The 22623-nt window shown below is 37.7% G+C and overlaps 2 protein-coding genes across 5 annotated transcripts in view; both read right to left on the reverse strand.

Moving 5' to 3' along the window:
• The window catches only part of trappc10 (trafficking protein particle complex subunit 10), a 35863-nt gene extending 28581 nt beyond the window's left edge, over positions 1–7282 (reverse strand). For both annotated transcript variants that reach the window (XM_084362038.1, XM_084362037.1), the window contains exon 1: positions 7127–7282. In XM_084362038.1, coding sequence (XP_084218164.1) covers positions 7127–7187 — 61 coding nt within the window. In that variant the 5' untranslated portion in view covers positions 7188–7282. The remainder of the gene's footprint in view (positions 1–7126) is intronic.
• A 360-nt stretch (positions 7283–7642) lies between these two features.
• Positions 7643–22623, reverse strand: part of cnga4 (cyclic nucleotide gated channel subunit alpha 4) — a 31119-nt gene continuing 16138 nt past the window's right edge. For 2 of the 3 annotated variants that reach the window (XM_084362042.1, XM_084362041.1), the window contains exons 3-9: positions 16284–16767; positions 15544–15645; positions 15338–15444; positions 11871–12454; positions 11525–11770; positions 10353–10518; positions 7643–9333 (exon numbers count right to left, since the gene is read on the reverse strand). In XM_084362042.1, the coding sequence (XP_084218168.1) occupies positions 8525–9333; positions 10353–10518; positions 11525–11770; positions 11871–12454; positions 15338–15444; positions 15544–15645; positions 16284–16432 (2163 nt within the window). In that variant the 5' untranslated portion in view covers positions 16433–16767 and the 3' untranslated portion in view covers positions 7643–8524. The remainder of the gene's footprint in view (positions 9334–10352; positions 10519–11524; positions 11771–11870; positions 12455–15337; positions 15445–15543; positions 15646–16283; positions 16768–22623) is intronic. The other variant, XM_084362043.1, reaches the window with a different exon arrangement.

Consider the following 22623-nt stretch of genomic DNA (forward strand, 5'->3'; position numbering starts at 1 on the left):
AATTGTGGTTTAAAAAGGTGTATTTTGATTAGCATTAAGAGAACTCTCAGCATCTTCCAAAAATAAAATGGCTACTCACTACAACTATGCTGTGAAGTGAAAAAAAGTGACATTTCGTCAACTCCGTAAGACGTCAACTCCGTCAGATATTGCATCTTATGGAGTTGACATCTATGCTGACGGAGGTGACATAACTCTCATTTCTCTTTAATAATTGAATAATGTGTTTGAAATCAGTACTTTATTTTCAATTAAATTATTTAAATACCATTACTACACTAATCAAGTGTTTTAATGGATGCATATCAATTACTAAGAAGGCTATTTACTTCAAAATGTTTCAGGTACAAATGGCTAAACACAACCTCTCATTAGAGGCGAAGAGGGCCAGAAACAGAGAGTATCAGAGAAAGAGAAGGGAGAGGATAAATAATCAGCCAGACAGAAAGGCAGAAGAACAACAAAGGGAGAGAGAAAGATGGAGAAAAAGGGTTGTGGAGGGGAAAATAAAACAAGTAGGAGACATGACTGAGCAAGCAAGGAGATTAAAGAGGAGGAGATGGAAAAGTTCTCAGAGGAGGTCAAGAAAGCATAGAGAAGACTTTCACACACTGCAGATAGCAGACACACCACCAGGTAGTCCACTAGATGAGGGCCTTGATGAGCCAGGTGTTAGCAGACAGTCCCTTGCAGGAGAGAGGGCCAGGAAAAGACACAAGAGAAGGCGCTTAAGAGAAATCAAGTCTTTAAAAAAGAAGCTGCTGAAATTGAAGAGAGAGAGGGATCGTCTTAAAAAAAAAGTGAAACGAGCGAAGCATGCATCCGAATGTGTCATAAACTCTCCACAAACCATGACTGAGAAGATGATTCGCGGAAGTTACGTGAGAAATCCCTTAATTAAGAGGACCCTTCTTTTCCACCATGCTTTGGTAAATGAGCTCTCCGCAAGCAAACACAAAACTCCACCCAGGAAACAAGCATTGACCTTATCAGGAAAAATTCTGAAAAAATACCGCATTCTCCACATGATCCAACAGTTTGGAATATCTTATAAATCTCTGAACAAAAAACAAACCAAGGCAAAAAAAGCAAGATACCTCCAGGTCATCACCAAAGACGTTCAAGACTTCTTCAACAACTCTGCCCAGATTACAACAGACAAACAAGACACCATAACAAGGAACAAAGTAAAGCGTCAGAGGATGATCTTGATGGACACCATGATAAACCTACACAAGGAATTCACCACAAGCAACCCTACAGTAAAACTCAGCTACTCATCCTTTTGTGCATTAAGGCCCTTTCATATTACTGCACCAAAACCCTCTGACCGCAAAACATGCCTATGCAAACTTCATGAGAATGCAGCTTTAATGTTGGAGGTGCTGAAATCATCGGGGGTTGTGGATTCAGCAAAACTAGAGGATAGTTTTAAATTGGTGTGTTGCACACCAGCAACTGAGTCCTGCCTCCTTCGAAAATGTACACGCTGTGTAAACAAGCAGACATTGCTGCTCCCAGAACATGAAGCAACTAATGTCCACTGGAGACAATGGGAAAGAGTGGGACAATCAACAGCAGATGAAACATACACCTCAACAATAATGATAACTCATGAAGGCAAGCTCTCAGAGCTCATACAGTTATATGAGGAAAAACTCAAAAGCGAAACCACAACACATGTGTGTCTTGTCCGGAACCAGTCACAAGAATACCGCAACCTGATTCAAATGTGCAAAGAGAACGAGGTCATCGTACACATTGATTTTTCAGAGGCATGGAAGTGCAAGTACCATGCTGAAGTCCAGGCATGCCATTTCGGACAGAACTTACCTCTGTTAAATTTACATACTGGTATGTATTACACAAAGGAAGCAAAGTCAGGATTCTGCACAATCTCTGCATCTAAACGCCAAGATGCTGCATCCATTTGGGCCTACATGGATCCTGTACTGAGAGAGATACAGAGGGCACATCCATCAGTTGATACAGTACATTTCTGGTCAGACGGTCCAAGCAAGCAATACAAGAATAAGAAAAATTTCTTCCTCCTCAGTGACATTCCTCTGAAATTGGGGTTTAAAAGGGCAACGTGGAACTTTTTTCCAACTTCACACGGAAAGGGCGCTCCTGATGGAATTGGAGGGGCAGTGAAGAGGGCAGCTGACAGTCTGGTTTTAAGAGGACATGACATCGTCAATGCCAAGCAGTTCCATGACAAGGTTTCCAACAGCCTTAACAATGTACTACTCTACCTCACTGATGGACAAGAAATGGAGAGGTTCGACAAAGTCCTTCCTCCTACCCTGAAACCTTTGCCTGCAACAAGAAGGATTCACCAGGTCATCCCAGATCAAAAGAGTCTCTGGTACAGAGAGTTGACATGTTTCTGCAGTGAACCAAGAATGTGTCACTGTTTCAGTCCAGTTTGTTTTGCTTTAGGCACTGAGAAAGGCAGCATGAATAACCAGAGATATTCTGCACCCCCCAAAGAAAATGTGTTAAGTCCTTTAGCACAACTTCTGGTGGAAATGGAAGAAGAGCCACCATCAGGCCCTGAGGGCACATCCACAGGAATAACTACTGAGAGTATTAAACCTGGGGACTGGATGGCAGTAGTTTATGATGAGCACTGGTGGTTGGCCAGAGCCGTTTCTGTGGATGGTGAAAACCAGGATGTGAGAGTGGAATTCCTGCATCCCCATGGCCCCAATGAGAAATTCACACCTCAACATGGCAGGGGAGATGAATGCCTTTGCCCAGTTAAAGATGTTCTGGTTAAACTGGTGGGAAATGCAGCTCCTATGCGTCTCAGTCGAACAAGGGAAATATATAGCATTTCTCCAGATGTAATGGACTTCATAGAAGGTGAACACATTAGCCATCTGCTTCCCAGTGACTAAACAGCAAGAGTTTTGTTACACAGGCCAATGTCCAATGTCAATGTCAGATATGGCAGATATGTTTCTTTATTTCTGAGCCACAAGTCTTTCAAGCAATGGCATTGTCTTGCTAAAATGTACACAATTTCAAAATGGCATTACAAAGTCTAAATCATATAATTTGGATGGAGGGCTTCTTAAATTATGATAGTCAAATGTCCCATTTATGGTTACTACTGCAGAAAAACACAGATACTATCCCCATTCAATTTTCTGACCTATACATGTCCTCACATTTTTGTATTGCAATATTAAATTTAGATATATTGTCCCATCCCTAGTTGTAATAAATGGTGGCTGTTTAATTCAGGGGAAAATAGGTCTTTCACAGTTATTGTTATTTAGTTTGAAAGTTGATCAGTTCTGTTACAAAGTTTCTGTATCTTCTCAGATTTTTGTTAAGGTATTGATGAATAAGCTGATTTCAAGTCAAAATCTGAAACAATCAAAAAGAGAAGATTCATGTTTGGAATGGCTTTCTGTGTGCTTCCAGGTTTTTAAGTTTTGTGTACTTTTGTGTTTCATGTGACGTCAACTCCGTCAGTTGGCTGTCAACTCCGTCATAGAGAAGTCACCTCCGTCAGACGGACTTTTTCTGTGATATTCATGAAATATATGTTCATAATGGTTTATAAAATGTGTTCATGTCAATAAAAAGTGTCTTTGGTACACCTAATGTGTGTTCTTTGTGTTATAAATTATATTATATGTTGTTTATCACAAAGACAAATGACATTATCAACAAAAATTGCAAGTGGGCAACATTATAATGGTATTTTTTTCTTGAATAAAAAGATATTAAACTTTTTGATTATACAGCTAATTAAATCATCTTGTATACAATACAACAAAAATCATTAAACATTTCCTTAATGGTTTATATTATAATACTATGAGTTTTTATGTGTCTGACGGAGTTGACAAAGTTCAAGTCCTCAGCTGCAAAAAATGCTATTTAAGAAAAAATTTAATCACTGGGAGGTTGGCCCGTTACAAGGTTTAATAGCCAAGACTTTGATCTTTTAAAATATATCTTCCAAGCATGATTGAAGGTTAAAAAAATAAAATTAAAAAAAATAAGGTTTTGTCCCAATTCTCAAGAATGACTGATATATTACTTAAATTAATAACATTTTAAAACTTTATAAAAAAAAAAAAAATCAGCCGATTAATCGGTTATCAGACTTTTTCCCCCCTAATAATCGGTATCGGCCCCAAAAAAATCCATATCGGTCGGGCCCTAGCTAAGACACGAGGGGAACCAGATCATCATCAACACCACAGTGGTGGGACTCATTCATAGAAATGAGAAATCAATGTACAGAGAAGAAGTTAAACACCTAGAGGGTTGGTACAGAGAAAATAATCTGGTGCGGACAAAACGAAGGAGATGATTATCGACTTCCGGAGGTCTCAGCCCGAGCATGCTCCACACAGGAGAGAGTGGAGAACATCAAGTTCCTCGGAGTGCATATCTCGCAGGACCTACGCTGGAATAAGAACACCTCAGGGATCACGAAGCGGGCCCAGCAGAGACTGTACTTCCTGAGGAAGCTGAAACAAGCCTCTCTACCCATCAGCATCCTCAGGACCTTCTATAGTGGTGTGGTGGAGAGCGTTCTGACATATTGTATCTTGACATGGTACTCCAGCTGCAGTATGTCAGACAAAAAAGCCCTGCAGAGAATAGTTAGAGGAGCTGAGAGGGTCATTGGAGTTTCCCTCCCCTCTGTCCAAGAACTCTCCTTAAGCCACTGCAGGAGCAGGGCACTGAACATCGTCAGGGACCCCTTCCACCCTCTCCACACATTCTTTGAACTGCTCCCATCAGGAAAACGGTTCCGGAGGCCGAACAAACAGACTAATCGACAGCTTCCTTCCACAAGCTGTTAGATTGTTGAACTGCTAATCTGGAGCATGTGCACTACTGCACTTCATGAGCCATAGTCAGAATTTTAGTTTTAAATTATTATTGTAATATATCGTGTGTATTTATGTGTTTGTTTTGTGGGATCCCGGAGAAACGCAATCTCATTTTTGCTGCACTGCTTTTGTTGGTACAGCTAAATGACAATAAAGCTTTGATTGATTGATTGATTGATTGATTGATTGAAAAAAATATGAATTGATCTCCGTCATAGCTCATGGCTTCCAGCAAACACTATAATTTGGTGGTCTTTTCAATTTGTTTGGTCCTGAGTGATTCTGTGTTCTGATGTGAAACTGGGAAGCTGAATGCCATTGTTAAAATCCAGCAACATACACATTTAGTTAATTGGCGTGTTAGTTTATCTCATTAATCTTTCCAGGGTCTCAAAGCTCCTGTATATTACAAACAAAACTGAACTTTGGATGCTCACAAAGGCTATCAAAAACTGCTATCAAATACAACCCTGCAAAGTTAACATTTGTTTGATGTCTGTGATTGTGTGACTCAACCTTAGACACAAGTAAATATACAACACTGCTCATCCCCAGTAAAACCAGAAGGAGCAGAGAGTTGCATACTCATAATTAATGATGAAAGCTCTTTAGTCATAAACAATGTTTCAGTGTATGCAAATGTATTTCGAATAAGCTACAGGTGATTTAAATCAATGATCTCCCAGCGCAATCAGCATAACATAAAGAGAGAACATAAAGAGAGGTCAATCATAGTCATTCATAGACACCTAACATCTGTAACCTTCCTCACAGAACTCTGACTGACTGGTGTTTTTTGCATCCAATTTGAGGCAACTGGTGACTTACACAGTGAACCTTACAATATATTCCGAAGCTGATATTATCAGCTGATATTGCCTATCACAGATACATCTGTATTGGTGTATATGTTGTCCGACATGTGGCAGTATTAAACTTTTGGATAGTTGCAAAAAAATGTGTGTATAACACACTCGATATCAGAATTTTTATCAGAATTTTTCACTCCCTAATATTAGAATCAGCATATTCTTACATGCAAGTACACTTTTTTACCTCAGCCCTTGTGTCTCTCATTTAATAACTCAACAGTTGAGAATTTGCATCTATAATTATGCTGGACTCAGAAAAAAGTCACTGTTTGAAAAATCTTCCCTTATCAATGCAATAAAACCTTAATCCATCATGTTCATAATCTTTTTTAAAAAAAACAAACTAAACTAAACTTTAGTTTATAAAAAAATATATTTCTTCTGCAATGTAGCAAATTGGAATTTTAAATTTTTACTTGACATAGCAAAGTTTGCAACAGGAAAAGATGTAAAGTTGATCAGTCAGATCAGGTGATGCGGGATTTAAAGAAATAGGCTGAAATTCAGCATCACTGGTTGCAGACTCTTTGGGGACCATGGGTATAGCCTAAGAATCGCTCATGTTTGTTACAGAACTTGTAAGTGATGCCTATTTCTTAATCTAATCATCAATGCAAATGTCACACATGTAACAAGATTATTTCAGATGCATACACCCGAGTTAGGACACCAGATAACCCCTCAGGAAACCCAGTATCCCACTTTGGGTAACATGCGACTTAAGTTTTTGATTCCATCAACAAATCCCACTGGTTAACTGTCACAATTATGATTTCCTGTATATTCCGACTTCACGGTGCCTCTGTCCACTCCGGTCGTGGGGCACCTTTGGACCACTCTGTCCTAAAAATGGAGCAGGTGCTCGCCACTGCCAGATCCGGCTCTTAAAATAACCTCTCCAAGAAGCCTTCATAAGATTCTATGGGATTTATGAATGGCAAACTGACCCCGGGGGCCGATACATCACGTAGCGACTACTGTCTGAGGTGCCAACAGAGTTAGTTGTTGTCTGTCCAGTAGGGAACAAGGTGATATCCTTACCAAAACTGCTGCACTTAGCCGTGACGTCTTATCGTTAGCCAACATTAGGCCTTTTAATCATTGTAGCTACTTGCTAACTGGAAGGAGATACCGTTTTCACGATAACATTTAGACAGCAGTGCAGTATCTAAGTATGAAAATATTATAGCCTTGACAAGAAGAAATTCAACCACCAATCGCCACACACACGTACACGCACGCGCGCGCACACACATACTCAGCGTCTCGAGGCTTGTTAATATATAAGGGTACCAGCTAGCTTAGCCAAAACAAGCTAATGAAAATAGCTAGCTTGCTAACTGTCAAGACCATAAAAAATAAGAACGTCTCATTTTAAGAAACACTCACATGTCACAATCGGCTTGTTTTCCATAGTGTAGATAATAGGCTTTTCCTCTTGACACTCCATATGTGTTAGCGGTAGTACTCCATGAAAATGACATACAAACAGAGGTTTCTTAGTAAGTGCTTATGTATGCAATTGTGTTGTATCGATGGGGCCTGTGTCCCCTCTGCACTTCCGGGAAGTACGTAAACGCTGCGTCATTAAAGGGCCAACCTGTGTTTTTTATGACGTTACAGGTGTATTAGAGGTAAAAGTAAGCTGGTGTTTCTCACAGAAATGGAAAAAGTATTCAGAACCGTCAAGCCTACTTCAGTAAAAGTAGGTTCAACTGTAAATCCAGTATTCCAATTTTTTACTGAAGTATCTCATAAGTATAATTAAACATAATTGCATTGCATTTCTTTGCAGATTGAATACTGTTTCCAGAAAACAACATGATTAGAATCAGAATCAGCTTTATTGGCCAAGTATGTGTACACAAACAAGGAATCTGACTGTGTTTAATTTGCTCTCAATGTACAGGGAGTAGTATAATAAACATTAAATTTAAAAGAAAATAAATGATTGACGGATTTAGACAAATATGGATAAACAATATAATATTCATAGCTGTAATGTCCTAGAATGTAATTGCAATTTGTCACTGTCCCAGTAAGAGCTTATTAAGCCCTAGTAACTTTAATTCAGTAGTTTTCAGTGGAGAGTTGTGTGCTGATCTAAATGTTTTCCACTCTGGGCAAGTGAAACAACAGGGGAAACACTGAAGACCATTTTACCATAAAAAACAATGATGAATATTAATACAAAATACTGCTTATTCAATGTTTCAATAAAACATTTTCATCTGCTCTTACTTAATAAAATATATTTTTAGATGTTTTTAAGCCCAAAATAGACTCAAGATGAATATTCTCTCCATGCTACATGTATTAAAGAGATCTGAGTCATCACACCAAGTCCATAATTCCTCAGAGAATTAGCACTCTCAAACTTCAACAAGGAGAATTTCCCTTACAATATTCATATGTTACAACCACCATGTAAAATTTATATTCAAATTAAATTCATTTAAAAAGCAGTCAATTTGCCAGCATTCAACCTACAAAAATGTCTGTGAAGTATATTATCAAATTAACATCAAAAGGTGTAAATAAATAAGAAATTCAAAAACGTCTATTATGTCATTTCAGCACCTTGTTCTTTTCCGTATGATTCACATCAATCTACGGTGGGGGTACAATGCTGCCATCCAGGGGTACGAAGATGTATTGCAGAAAGTGTGTCAATGGGATGTTGAGGTTTTCAATAATTTTATTAATAAAACACAGACAAGCCCCTACAGACAAAGGTGTACATTTGGATTGTGAGAACTTCATTCTCCTTTTCAGTTCTTATGTTTTTTATTCATTTTTTAGCCTTTCTTTCTGTTCCATCTTCCTTTTTTCTGAGTCTTCTTCAGCCCTTCCTCTCTCCTCTTCAGATTCTCTCCATTCCCTTTTCCTTTCTTTCTCATCTTCAGGTTCAATCTCAGCTCCATCTCCTTTTCCCAGTCTGTCATCTACTTTCTCTTTTTTCTCTCCTTCATTTTTTTTCTTTTCCTGATCATCTACATCTTTCGGCCCAGGTTTATCTCCCACTATCATCCTTTCCACATCCTCTTTTGTACTTTTAGTGCTCTCTCCATCTCCTTCTTTGGTCACATCATTACCATCTTCTCCCTGTCTCCGTTTTTGTACCTTTGTGTCTGAACCCTCCTCTTCCTCTCCTTCTGCCTCTTCTCGCTCCCATCCAACCTCCCCTCCCACCCCTTCACCTCTTCCCTGTGCTCTTTCTCCTTCTTCTCCACAATCTAGCAGCTGAGACAGTGCTGCCACCTCCGACTCCAGCTGCTCCACCCTGGCCTGCATCTTGCGGTTGCTGGACTCTAATTCCACCATAAGTCGAGCTAGTTTTGTTTGCAGGATTTCCAACTTGCTTTCCAGCCTTTTTATCTTGGTATCAACTTTCTCTGCTTCCTCCTCCTCTCCCTCCCCATTCTCCTCCAACATGCCCATCTTAGTGAGGATCTGTCTGCCTTTCTCCTCCAGGTGACTTTTGGCTGCCGGAAACTCAGATAGCACATCTGTCAGGTCCTCTTTGGACAGGCTGAACAGGTCAGAGTGGCCAATGCTTCTGATGTTGGCAGTACGACGATTGCCTGATTTGTTACCTAAAAGGAAACAAGGTTTCTTTAAAACTTTGCTGAGATTTTTTTTTTTTCAAACAAATGAATTTCAATACAAAGGGTCTGATGTTACCCAACCATGTTCTATTATCCAATGAAAGCTCATTTCAGAATTAACATGAACTTTAAGGAAATATTCATGTCTTACATGTAAAAAAAAAATCACAGCAGTATAATAAATATTAAAATTTTACAGTTGTGTCTCTCAACGCTGCAGTGCATGGTTTATGTGTTGAGTTTGATTGTATTATTTTACAGTCTTTTACAGTCTTTCTGTTAACATTTTCTCAGGATTAATATTATAGATGTTAATGATTTACTTTTTTATGTCTTAATGTTTAAAGATACTCTGCATGAATAATGTTTGCAATATGAGGTTTCTAACATTATTGCTTGCGCTTTCTTGCTTTGCAGTGAATAATGGATGTTATCATATTATTGAATCAATGTTATGCTGCTTTTAGTTGAAAATTGGCCAGCTGGTTAACAATGGCAAAACAACAGACATGTGGATTAGTGTATGATGTCCCGCTATACAGCCTACCACATAGATAAATTCAGAATTGAATTATTACATTTGGAAGCAGTAACCACAAAACTGTCTTATTCGATTGTGGGACTCCACATCATGGATATTCCCACATATTTTTGCAAAAGAGTTGCAACTGTAAGACTGCGACCACACTGCATCAATGTTATTTTTGCTTATTTCATACTCCATCATACTTAAAAGGTATCGTACACTACTTTCTGGCTTTCTAGCCTCACTGTTCCATTTCAGAGGACAATGTCCATGCATTAGCTTCATCCACAGGATCTTTCCATGCATATTTTCTGACTCCAACTGACCCTAAATTTAAGGTCAGTTGAGCTAAATTTGAACCAAACAACAACCTACCAAATGTCCCAGTCTGGACCAATCTTTACACAGTAGGTTCTTAATTCCGGGGGGCTTTGCTTCATAAGTACAGAGCATGAACGTGTGCAATTGTCACTTTACTTACCTTTGATATTGAGAATACTAATTTCCCCAAAGAAATTCCCTTCACTCAGCACAGCAAACTCTGTGACCCCATCATCTGCAACAACTGCAAGTTTTCCCTCTTTGATGATGTACATCTCATGGCCTACATCCCCTTTCCTGCAGACGAACTCTCCTGGACTGAACACCTGCAAGGCAAAAGGTATGAGATACCTCCACAGCCTAACACATTTCCTATTTATATCACAACCTGCCACGTGGCTTCTAAAGGGACTAGCTAATCCTGTCCAATCCCATCTCCATGCCTTTACTCCCGATCTTGAATAATAATTTGCCAAGTTGGCTTTCACAAAGTTCTTATCTAAAGAATCTGGGTACGTCTAAACACCATAGGCGTCATTTGAAAATATTCAAATGATAATGACCTACACCTAACAGAGGTTCAGTGTAAGTTCAAAGCCCCAACTTTGATTCTACATTGAACTTCTTTTAGGTGCAGGTCTACACAGTCAAATTACTTGAAATCTTCTCAATTCTGGTCGAGCAAAGAATCACATTATCATGACCCTATGCTCAAACTGCTACAGCATATGAATCAAATGGTGAAGTCAGATTATCTCTTTCTCCAGTCTTTAACCTTTTCAATAACACAAAGGAGCCTAAACAGGACTGCAGTCAGTATCAATATAGGCTTATAGGTGTGGGGGAATTAAATGACAGCTATCACAATTAATCTGAGCGGACAAAGTTACCTGTCATAAATTGTTCCATATGTTTATTTAAAAAATGCAAGTATCTCCCAAAAAATATTTTTTTAAAATATATAAAAGATAATTGTGTAACATTAACAATGTAATCAATTCTACCCTTTAGATCACAACCACAATGGAAGATCTAATTGATGTCCAGAACTGTAAAAGTCTAAAACAGTCTTATTGAATTATAGACTGCTTTGTGGTTGTTTTAGTCTGATAACCCTTCAAACTCATTGATGCAAAGTAGACTTCCTGGATTACATTTTAATGTTCTCACACGCACCTGTACCTTCATGGCTACAAACCACCATCAACACAGCTCCTTACAATTTATCAATGTGGTGCTATTTATGTTCCGAACACCTTTCAGAACATTGCTACACCCCAGTGCCTGCCTTGAGCCACCTGTACCCTTTGACTACCATCTTTTTCCCCTGACCTGAGGTGTTAGTTTAAGCACCAGCTCCTCCAGCAGACTTTTCTCACAGCTCTGGAAGATGGTGACTTTTGAGAGTGTGGGAAGGTGAACGCTGACCGCAATCTCAGTCCTCAGGTGTACAGGCAGCTGCTGGAGGATCTCATTCTCTCGCATGATTTTCTTGTTGATGTGAAGATGCTGGTACCAGTTGTCGATACGATGTCGAAGCTCCTTGCTGATGTGATGGCTACGCAGGTATGCCTTCACCTGAAATAGAAAAAGGAAGAATCTAAGCCATCACTGTACTTTTTCTCAGCTTCTGAAATTTTCATGGGGAAGTCTTCTTTCTGAGAGTCTTCCAACTAACCAGCTCATGGTTGGGGAAGAAGACATTATCACGGTCCCTCAGGCTTGTGATGACATTGCCAACATTGCCAACAATTGATGCAAACACCAAAACGGCAATGAGCAGGTCTGCAATCATAAACAAGTACTCCTCTTCCCTTTTTGGCAGCGGGGTGTCTCCTACTGTGGTGAAAATCTGGGCAGAGAACCAGAAGCAGTAAAAGTACTGACGACGCATGGAGGCAAACTCTGGGTTGGTGATGTTGGGGTAGACCCAACGATCACTGCCAAAGCCAATGTAGCTAGACAGTGCAAAGTAGAGACAGGCATTCCAGTGGATCAACACAAAGATGTAGATCATTAGCTTAGAGATGCGGAAGGTGTTTGGATAGGAGGTTCTCGTCTCCATGCGATCCAGGGCCTCATTGAGTCGTGGCATACGCAGTAGGCGATTAATCCTCACCAGTGGAGTGTGGATGCCAAAGACAAAGTAGAGGAAGTCGGTGGGCATCAGGGAAGCCAAATCCCTTAAGAAACGTTTAGAGTGTAGGTAGTGCTTTTTCAGCTGAGTTAGATCCTTGACTAGGATGCCCTGATCCAAGTAGCCTGGAGAGAGAAGGACAAGGTTTTAAAAAGCCCAGGGTACACTTCATACACTGATACAATTACCTCATCAAAGCATAGGTAGGAGTTAACGATTAGCATCGTATCAAATCTGTCTGACTTGCAAGATTTAACAATGCTTTCACATCATGAATGGAATGTAGTCATGGGAAAGATACCCATGTTTATGATTTGTGAGCGTTCTCACCTTCTGACAACTTGAGATGATTGATTGATTGAGTTTCTCATGAGTAGGTTAACATACTGCAACTGTATCCATTGATTGTTATTCAGTTTTGCTGAACTATATATTTGCCTTTTTGCTTTTTCAGTTAAAACTTTTATGGTGACATGAATGGTATTTACAAGTTTGAACTCCAGTGTGACATGAATGTGCATTAACCCATCAATGATATGGCTGATGATGCTGTCTTAATTCATTAGAACTAGGTTGACATTTTGTTACTGTTCAAATTATTATTTAGTTCACAGGTAATAACTTTGAGCAAATGATCTTACTTCTGTTCATATAAGTGAAAATCCTTTGTGTTTTGTAATGAAATATAAATACATTTTAAATTTTCAGTACCTATGGGTTTGAATTAGCCTGAACTTTAAAACAAATACCAAAGGTGCATTTGGATAAACACTTGTTTTTCTTTTAGCCGACACTCACAGAACATATCAGGCTGTGCAGGGCTAAATTACTTCCCAGTACCCCATAATAACTAGCATTACTCAAATATCATTGTAATTGGTTGTGAATGCAGGAGGCATTCACAACATATGTTCTTCTACGCACGGAATTCTTTATTTTTATTTTTATTATTATATCTTCCGGGTCAGAAAGTTTGGCCCTTAACTCCTTCAACATTTTTCAACGTATTCACTCCATTCAAAAACCAAAATATTCATCTCAATTGGGAATCGACCGCGTCTATTTTTCTCATTCATATCATTCATAGTTTCCGAGATATTCAGCGTTTTCCGGCCATTTTTTCCCATTCAAGCAGATTACGGAATGTTCAAAAAATCTCAAATTTCACACTTTTTCAAGCATTTTCAAAACTCATCTAGTCATTCACACTTCAAGATAGAAACTCCATTCAAACTCTAAAATATTCCACTATTTGTCTACTTTCAATCTTGTATTCATCTTTCTCACAGCATTCATACTTTTTGCACAGTCGCAGTTCAAACATCGGTAACGTTTCAGATTTTTGCATTGGTGTGTATTGGGTGGATCACACTTTTTCAAGCATTTTCAAAGCTCAGCTAATCATTCACACTTCCAGATAGAAACTCCATTCAAACTTTGAAATATTCAACTATGTGTCTACATTCAAGCCTGTATTCATCTTTCTCACAGCATTCATACTTTTTGCACAGTCGCAGTTCAAACATCGGTAACTTTTCAGGCACTTTCAGATTTTTGCATTGGTGTGTATGGGGTGGAATGTTGAGAGCCAGAGTGGAGGAGCCAACTGACAGAGTGGGGAGCACCTCAAAAAAATTCAGAAAATCTCGTCTTCAACTCGCGCTTGCATCCACAATTTTCACTCCAGCAGAAAAATAACCACATCAGCTTGTAGGAAAATTCGTGCCGGTCGCTAGAGTGGTTCTCTGGAGCCAATCGGACAAAAACTCTTGGCTCAGTGGGCGTTTAACTGAAAGCAACACCGACCAACTGCCGCATCAAGTCCCATGTAATTGATAGGAAAAATATCTGGAGGCAGGCAAACACATCCACTTTTCTGAACTGCTCCACAAGACACATTTTTGACCACACACACACAAAAATTTCACAAAATGTTGACAAGACTCTCATAGTTTCGACCATATCATTATTTGAGTGATAGCAGTTACTGTTTTGGAGGGAGAAGCATGTTAATGTGAGGTGAACCTCAGCAGAAATCACTATTAAATCAACTCCCACAGTCCGTTGCCGCGACCACCCTGGTTACCGTCACTGTGGCAACCGAGATAGAGAGACAGATTTATCAATGAGTCAGTTTACTACACCCAGTGTATTACAGAGTATATTTCCCAACATTTCAACTATATTTAACTATTATCTTTTCATTCATTCAAGCCAGAATCTCCATCTAAATATTGAAATGTTCCCAATCACTGACACATTGACATTTATTTAACGTTTCAGTCCCATTCAGAGTATTTGATCCATTCTCACTGTAACATCTCTTCATACTCCTGTTTGGCTCACAGCTTATATTCTATTTTTAATCCTTCATTCTCACCCAACTATTAGGAAGCTTCATTGTCTTCAGACGAGACTTCAAATAAATTCAAGCCACCAATTCAGTTTGGCCTTAGCTTTTCAACAAACCCTAAATTATTTCACAGCTTTTAGATATTCTGGACATTATTCAAAGTTTTCACAGCCAGCAATCCGCATTTGGCGTCAGCTCTTCAAAAACCTTAAAATATTCAACATATTTCATATATTCTGGACATTATTCAAAGTTTTCAACACCAGCAATCCGCATTTGGCGTTAGCTTCTCAACAGGGTGCATTCACAACCGCAAGTTCTTCAGGACTTGCCTTCTCTAGTTTAAAGTGTTGTTGTCTAAATGTGCGTGTGTCATTTTAACATAATGTCATCATACTGCGTTTTAGACTTGGAAAAAAGAAATCTCACCTCAATTAAAAAGGGGTTGCTTCTATGAAAATTGGTTGAAGGCTCTGATTGGACTATTCAGGATAAATTTAGTACATTACAAAATTTGTCTATATAGTCAAGAGTAAGATTTTTCTACCGCCTCTTTATCATATATGTTTGTTTCTGTATAGTGTGTATGTAACCAATTAAAATTTGAAGAATTATATTCCAGACTCAATCAAAATGTACAAAATCAAATACTTACCGGTATGAACAGTGATGATCATGTCAACCATATACATGAGGTCTGACAGATAGTCCAGTGTAAGCCACACAGGCAGGTAGCTCAGTGCAATTTTAGTGAAGCACGTCCTGAGAAATGACAGATAAGACTGGGTTTTAAGGGACACCAAGTGATTAAATGTTATATGCTTATAACTATCCTATATTCATCGTATTCCATGTTTGTACCTTAAAATGATGATCACTGAGTTGTAGACAACAGGCAAGATCATGAGCTGTATCCAGATGTAATAAAAGTGTTCTGCTGGATCAACTGTCAACTCTTTCCAGCTAAAAGGGAAATGATGATGAAGAGAGGAGAAGGGGGAAAATGAGGTGTCATAACTTGATCAGCCAAGATGTTGTTAGTGTAATATGAGGACAATTGTTGTTAATGGCTAAATGATACAGAACTATATCACAGCATAATGTCTTTAATACCTAAACATATTTTGGAAAGATATAGGCCATGCAGTTGTAAAGCATCAGCTTATATGGGATGAACATGATTTAACTTTTCATCAACTAATTCTGAATGCTTATATTGCAACATAAAAAGGATAATTTTTTGCAAAGATTTTGCAGATGTTTTTTTTTTAATTTGAACAACATATAAATTGAAATGCAAATACAATAATGTACAATTGAAGAGAAAAGCTCTTGTTGTGGATGAAAATGCTTTCTAGTGCTGTACAATAGCTAGACTTGAGACATTCATTCTCTCATCCAAGACGTTTGTCAGTTTTTCATAAAATCAGAAGTGATAAAGTCTGAATAAATGGGTAAGTGTTGTCAAACTAAATTTAATAACATTAAATGCCTCCCACTAGATATCCAATCAACTCAATGATAAAGAATATTCATAGAGATCATATGTCTTATTTTTCTTCTTTTTGTAAAAATGCATAGTCCAACCATCAAATACTCACTTAACTTTTAGCTTATGATCCAAACTGATACGTTTCCCTTTATCGTTGACTCCATCTTCTCCGTCTTCATTCACTTTCTGCCCCCGATGCCACCAAAGCAGTCTCTGCCACTGTTTACTTCTAATACCAACATCACGTGGTTTATCCATCCTCCAAAGTGAAGCCTCAGACTAACACATGTTTCTAAATGATGGTGATCTTTGCTCTTTTTCCTTCCTGCAGGCACGTTGCACTTTCTTGGACAATAACTCAAACAACCTTGTTGACTTGCATCAGGAAGTACTGCGTGGTTCACATAACAACAACCCAGGTCTACCAGGGCACTGCCTGGTGATGCAGGTATCTATGGAAGGAAACCACAACACATGTAATGTGTCCCCTGGGGATCCCTTCTTCCCCTAGAAAACCAGAGCGGTCCGCCTTCATCCCAGAGGCTCCTGGAAGACACTAACTGGAGTATAAAGCACAACTAGAGAGAAAATCCCTGAAAAATAACAGAAAAAATAAATTAGCATCTTTTTATTCCAATAAAAATCTGACCAAAATGTTTAAAATATGAAAAACCTGGAAAGGAAACAAGAAAAAGCTCACACAAACTGAAGTGCTAGACTGAAAAGGCAAATTTACCTTAAATGAAAAACTTTAATTAGCCTACGTCTTACTGAAAATGCAACTTTTTTCATTTTGCTCTTTTCTATTCACATTTTTTCATTTGTGCTGATGCTTCATTATGACATGTATTGTGATATATAATATAGGGGCCTAAGTCTATCCAACATTAAGGCTACGCGGAGAGGTGCATTCAAGAACACCCAGTTTTTTTTTCTTCTTTTTGACTTTTGAGCCCGATTGGCAAATCTGTCGCCTTAAAATTCCTGGGACTGTTTTTTGCTTCTGTTTTGATATTGAGTTTTGAACGGGGTTTCTTTCCCTAGATCTTGTTAAAAGACTGTGGGATAATGGGTGGGATTTTTGGTACATGTTGTTTGTTTTATGGTTTTTGTTTTTGGTGTAGATCATGTGTTTGTTATACATGGGGGGAGGTTTGCTTAGGAATAATGTGTAAAAATAAATAAAGACTTTGGAAAACATCCAGCATTTAAAACAGTATGGTAATGGATGAAATAGGTATTGCTAGTTACAACTGCAATGGTCTTGCTGACAGTAAAAAAAGACGTACTGTATTTTCATGGTTAAAAGCAAAGAAACAGAATATTTTTTGTTTACAAGAAACTCATTCAACAAAGGAAGATGAAATATCATGGGAAAAACAGTGGGATGGTCCTATCTATTTTTCTCATGGTCAGAGAAACTCTAAAGGTGTTATGATTCTCCTCAAGAACCAACTTCAGTTTAAAGTTTGCTCTGTTCATACAGATTTGACTGGAAGATGGATAATCTTGAATCTAAATATACAAGATGAAATATACTGTTTGATTAATATATACGGACCAAATACAGATGATCCCGCTTTTTTTGAGGAAAAAGGTAACCAACTGCATGAATCTGACAGTAAAATCATTATGGTAGGCGATTTTAATTCTGCCACAAATGGAGCTCTGGATCGAAAAGGAAAAACTGTAATAAACTACCATCCACAAGCTGTTGCAAAAATTCAGAATCTTATGGATAGTTTGGATTTAGTGGATATCTGGCGTTTTTTAAAAACCCTGACTTAATTAGATATACTTGGAGAAGACAAAATGAAGCCAGCAGAATTGATTATTTTCTGATTTCTTTCTCTTTAATTTCCAGAGTAACAAGTGTCTCAATTGAAGATAAAGTAAGATCTGACCACCACCTTATTTCACTGAACCTGTCAACGGTAGAGATCAGGCGTGGCCCAGGGTACTGGAAATTTAACCAGAGTCTTCTCCTGGACGAGGAATTTATCAAGAAGACTGAAAGGTTTATTAGTGATTATTTCTCTCAAAACAGTGGCACAGCAAATCCCTTGATGGTTTGGGATGCCTTTAAATGTACTTTCAGAGGACATGTAATTGCATATGCATCCTGGCTAAATTAAAATAGGAAATCAAAAGAGGTAACCCTAAATACTGAAATAGATGAATTGGCAAGTTACATAGATAATTCTGCTGATGTATCGAATGACTTGGTAAACGCTCTGGAAAACAAACAGAAGGAACTGGACATTACAATGGAAGACAGGGCTCGCTTTTTTCCAGAGAATCACGATAAACAATTATCAGCAGCTCAGAAGGAGCTTTGTGAAGGCTTGATTACAGAAGAGGAACTCCTTTCTGCTACAATGTCTTTTAAAGAAGGTAAAAACCCCGGATTAGATGGTATACCCATAGAAGTTTACCAAAAATGTTTTGATCTTGTTAAAAAACCACTGCTCTCTCGTTTTAATTTTACATATGATGTGGGATATCTTTCTAATTCACAAAAGGAGGGCCTGATTCTCCTTATTGCTAAAACAACAAGCTAATGGCCGATATAGGGACCCAGTACATCTTAAAAACTGGAGACTCATAACACTTCAATGCTATGACGCTAAGATTCTTGCAAAGTGCATAGCTCACAGAATAAAGAAGGTACTATCAGACATTATCCATCAGGACCAGTCAGGATTTATGCAAGGTCGTTATATCGGCAATAACATAAGACAGCTGTTGGAAACGATAGAACATTATGAATTAAATGAAAAGGTGGGTTTGATATTCATCGCTGATCTGGAAAAGGCCTTTGACAAGGTTCATTTGGACTGTATTTATAAGAGTTTGAGATTTTTTAACTTTGGCGAATCTCTGATCAAATGGATTAGAGCTTTATATAATGACACGAGTTGCAAAATTCTCAATAATGGATATACCTCAGAGTCAGTGCCCTTGTTAAGAGGAGTTAAACAAGGATGTCCCTTGTCTCCCTATCTGTTTTTAATTGCTATAGAAATGTTGGCAATCAAAGTGAGATCAAATAGTGACGTGGAGGGACTAGAAATAGGAGGTTTACAAACAAAAATGTCCTTGTACGCGGACGATGCTAGTTTCCTTTTGAGTCCAAAACAATCCTGTTTGGAAGCTCTTCTAAAAGACCTGGAACTCTTTTCAAATATATCTGGTTTAAAACCGAACTTTGGAAAATGTTTGATTCTTAGAATGGGACAATAAAGGGTACAAATTTCAAGTTACCATGTAAATTTCCGATTACGTGGACAGATGGACCAGTAAAAGTACTAGGGATAATGATTCCAGAAAAGCTAGAAGACCTATGCACAATCAACTTCAATAATAAAATGGCTAAGATAGACAAAATTTTACAACCTTGGAGAGGGAAAACCTTAACTCTATATGGAAAGATCTCCTTGGTTAACTCTCTGGTAGTTTCACAATTTACAAATCTCCTTATGTCTCTACCCACTCCGTCACAGCCCTTTTTCAAGGCTTTTGAACAAAAGATCTTTGGCTTCCTCTGGAATAATAAACCAGAAAAAATTAAAAGAAGTGTGATTTATAATAATGACTATGAAAAGGGTGGGCTAAAATTATTAAATCTGGAAGCTCTATGTCTTACATTAAAGGCCGTTTTTGTTCAAAAATTGTATATTAATAAAGATTGGTTTACTGCAAGGCTACTGGAAAGAAATAATCTCCTGTTAAAAAATAGGTTTTACCCCTTTTTAGAAACTCAGTGTAGTCATATGGGTCAAATAGATATTATACTTGAAAATACATCACTTTTTCTAAAGGAGGCAATTCAGAGCTGGCTATGTTTCCAGTTTCATCCCCCAGAAACCAGAGAGGAAATTCTACAACAACCCATATGGCTCAATTCAAATATCATGATTGAGGAAAAACTTTTTTTCTGGAAGACACCTTTTGACCATGGGGTTTGGTTTCTTAATGATATTGTCACTGAAACAGGGAAACTAATGAAGTATAATGAATTTATTGAAGGATATGGCCCAATTTGTAGCATTCAATCCTTCAACCAGCTGATCTCCTCAATAAAAAAACAATGGAAAAGGAAAATTAGTAGTGGTGATTTTAAGCTGTTAGTTTGTCAACCATCAATAAAAAATCTGAGTTGGCTAAAAAATAACAAGATAAATCGCAGTGTTTATAACTTTTACCTGACACAGAAATCACTAGCTACTATACCCAATAATATGTACAAAAAGTGGGAGGATATTTTTGATTGTCCTATACCATGGAATCTGGTTTTTGGTTTAATATATAAAACAACAGTTGATGCATTTATTAGGTATTTTCAAATAAAAATAATATATAATTTTTTAGCTACAAAAAAAATGCTTAAGATTTGGGGTATCAGTGAGACTGATGAAAGATTTTGCTCAGAGGAGGCTGAGTCGACAGTTCATCTTTTCTGGTATTGTCATGTGGTGTCTGCTTTTTGGAGGGAAGTTCAAGAGATGTGCTCTGGCATTGGCCTGCCCTTTGAACTAGATTTTTTTTCTATAATGCTGGGGGAAGTCAGGGAGAAAAAGAATTATATTATCAACTTAATAATTTTACTGGGAAAAAGGTTCATTTATAACGCACCCAATACTGAGCTTCTTAATGTACATAGATTTAAAAGTTTTGTTAAACATCAATTTATCTTGGAGGGCTTCATTACCGACGAGCAGTATCATATGGAAAGATGGAGAAAGTTTATTGAAGCTGAGGGGTGGAGCTAATACAGCCATCAATGCTGAGCCAAGCTGTGTCTAGCGTTTTAGGATCCCCATGTTTTGTTTTTTGTTTTTAGTGTCTGCACACGTTTGTTTGTTTGTTTGTTTTTTGTTGTTTGTTTAAAAAAAAAAAAAATGAAAAGAAAGAAAAAAATAGGAAGAAAAAAAATATATATTAATGAGAAAGAAAAAAAAAGGGTCCCCACTAGGGGTGGGGGTGGTGGAATAAAAAAAAAAGGGGGAAAAAAAAAAAAAGGCTACGTTAAATTCTTAAAATCCAATCCATCTTGACAATGAACCTATTCTTTACTCAACTAGCTACAAGACTGAAGCTTTTGTATAATTTAGCTGGTCGGCCCTCTTTTACAAAGGGGATTTTTTTAATGCAGAACTTATTTTTTAATTGTATATTGTTGTATATGTGTTTCTGCCACCATTGTTTTACAGCTGGATCAGTCTAACTGCCCAGATTAACTGTATTGACCAAAAAGATTGAAGCATCACAGTGCAAAAAGGATTAACGCCTATGTTCTCAATTAACAGGAAACACTTCAATCCCAACTCAAGGTCAATTTACTAACTTTTTGCTTTCAACCATGTCACACAGTTTAGAGTTAGGCTTATTACCAAGGTCAAGAATGAACTTTAATTTTTTACTTAAACTTTTAGGGTTATCTCAGCTCAGGCTGGAAAGTTAATGGCGGCACTTTAACGATCGAATTCCAGCCCTTTGCTCATTTTTAGAAGCCTAATTGGCCCATCTATTTGTTAATTCGCTAAGCACAAAAAAGTTAAAAAGTTTCAACCCAGGCTGGTCAACCTGAGGGAATTTATGAGAATCAAACTGACAACAACCTATTTCTAAGATTTAAAAGGTGCACTGTTATTTATCATGTTCTTTTGTATATTCCTTTATAGTTTCTTTTTCAATTGTGAAAACTACCAAAAACAAAGAGAGAGAGAGAAAGAAAAGAGTTACAGTTGGCTATATAACAAGGGTCCAGTCACCTTAAAATTAAAGTTTTATTGCAGTTTCGCCACTTAAACAATCATATTCACAATTTCCCCAGCTGTTTTTTTTTTTTCATTCTGCAGCAAAAAATATAATGAAAATAGAAAGGATAAAACACAAGAAAATAAAACAAACAAAACTTCAGCAGAAAGTATTAACTTAAATGGTTGGAATACAACACAGGTAGACATCAGGGAAAATATAATAAATATAAATGAAGCAAATAAAGAGCAAAGTGATGTGAGCATGTGTATATATACACAAAGAGAAAGAATGAAAAGGGGAGACTAAAATACACATTTGATTTAGATGGTGTGTGTTCAAATGACCTCACTGTACTATTATAGCCCGGGCAAGACTCCATGTTTTAATAAATATATCTTTTTGGATTCTCAAGGAGTATATTATTTGTTCCATCTGATAAATTGTCCATATCTTCTTCATCCAAATATTGTATGTTGGGGTGTCAGGTTTTGAGCAAAATGTAAAACATTTAATCGCTGCTGTTAGCAATATTTGTTAAAGCTATCTTTTAGCTCTCCCATCAATGCCTTTTGGTATTAGACTCAGTAGCACCACCTTCAGATCTGTTGTGATATTTTGGTGAAATACTTTAAGTGTTTCAAACACTTCCTTCCAGAATATTTTCAGTTTCGGGTATGACCAAAATA

The sequence above is a fragment of the Pagrus pagrus genome (genome assembly GCF_965226575.1).
Source record: "Pagrus pagrus genome assembly, chromosome: 9".
Lineage (NCBI taxonomy): Eukaryota > Metazoa > Chordata > Actinopteri > Spariformes > Sparidae > Pagrus > Pagrus pagrus.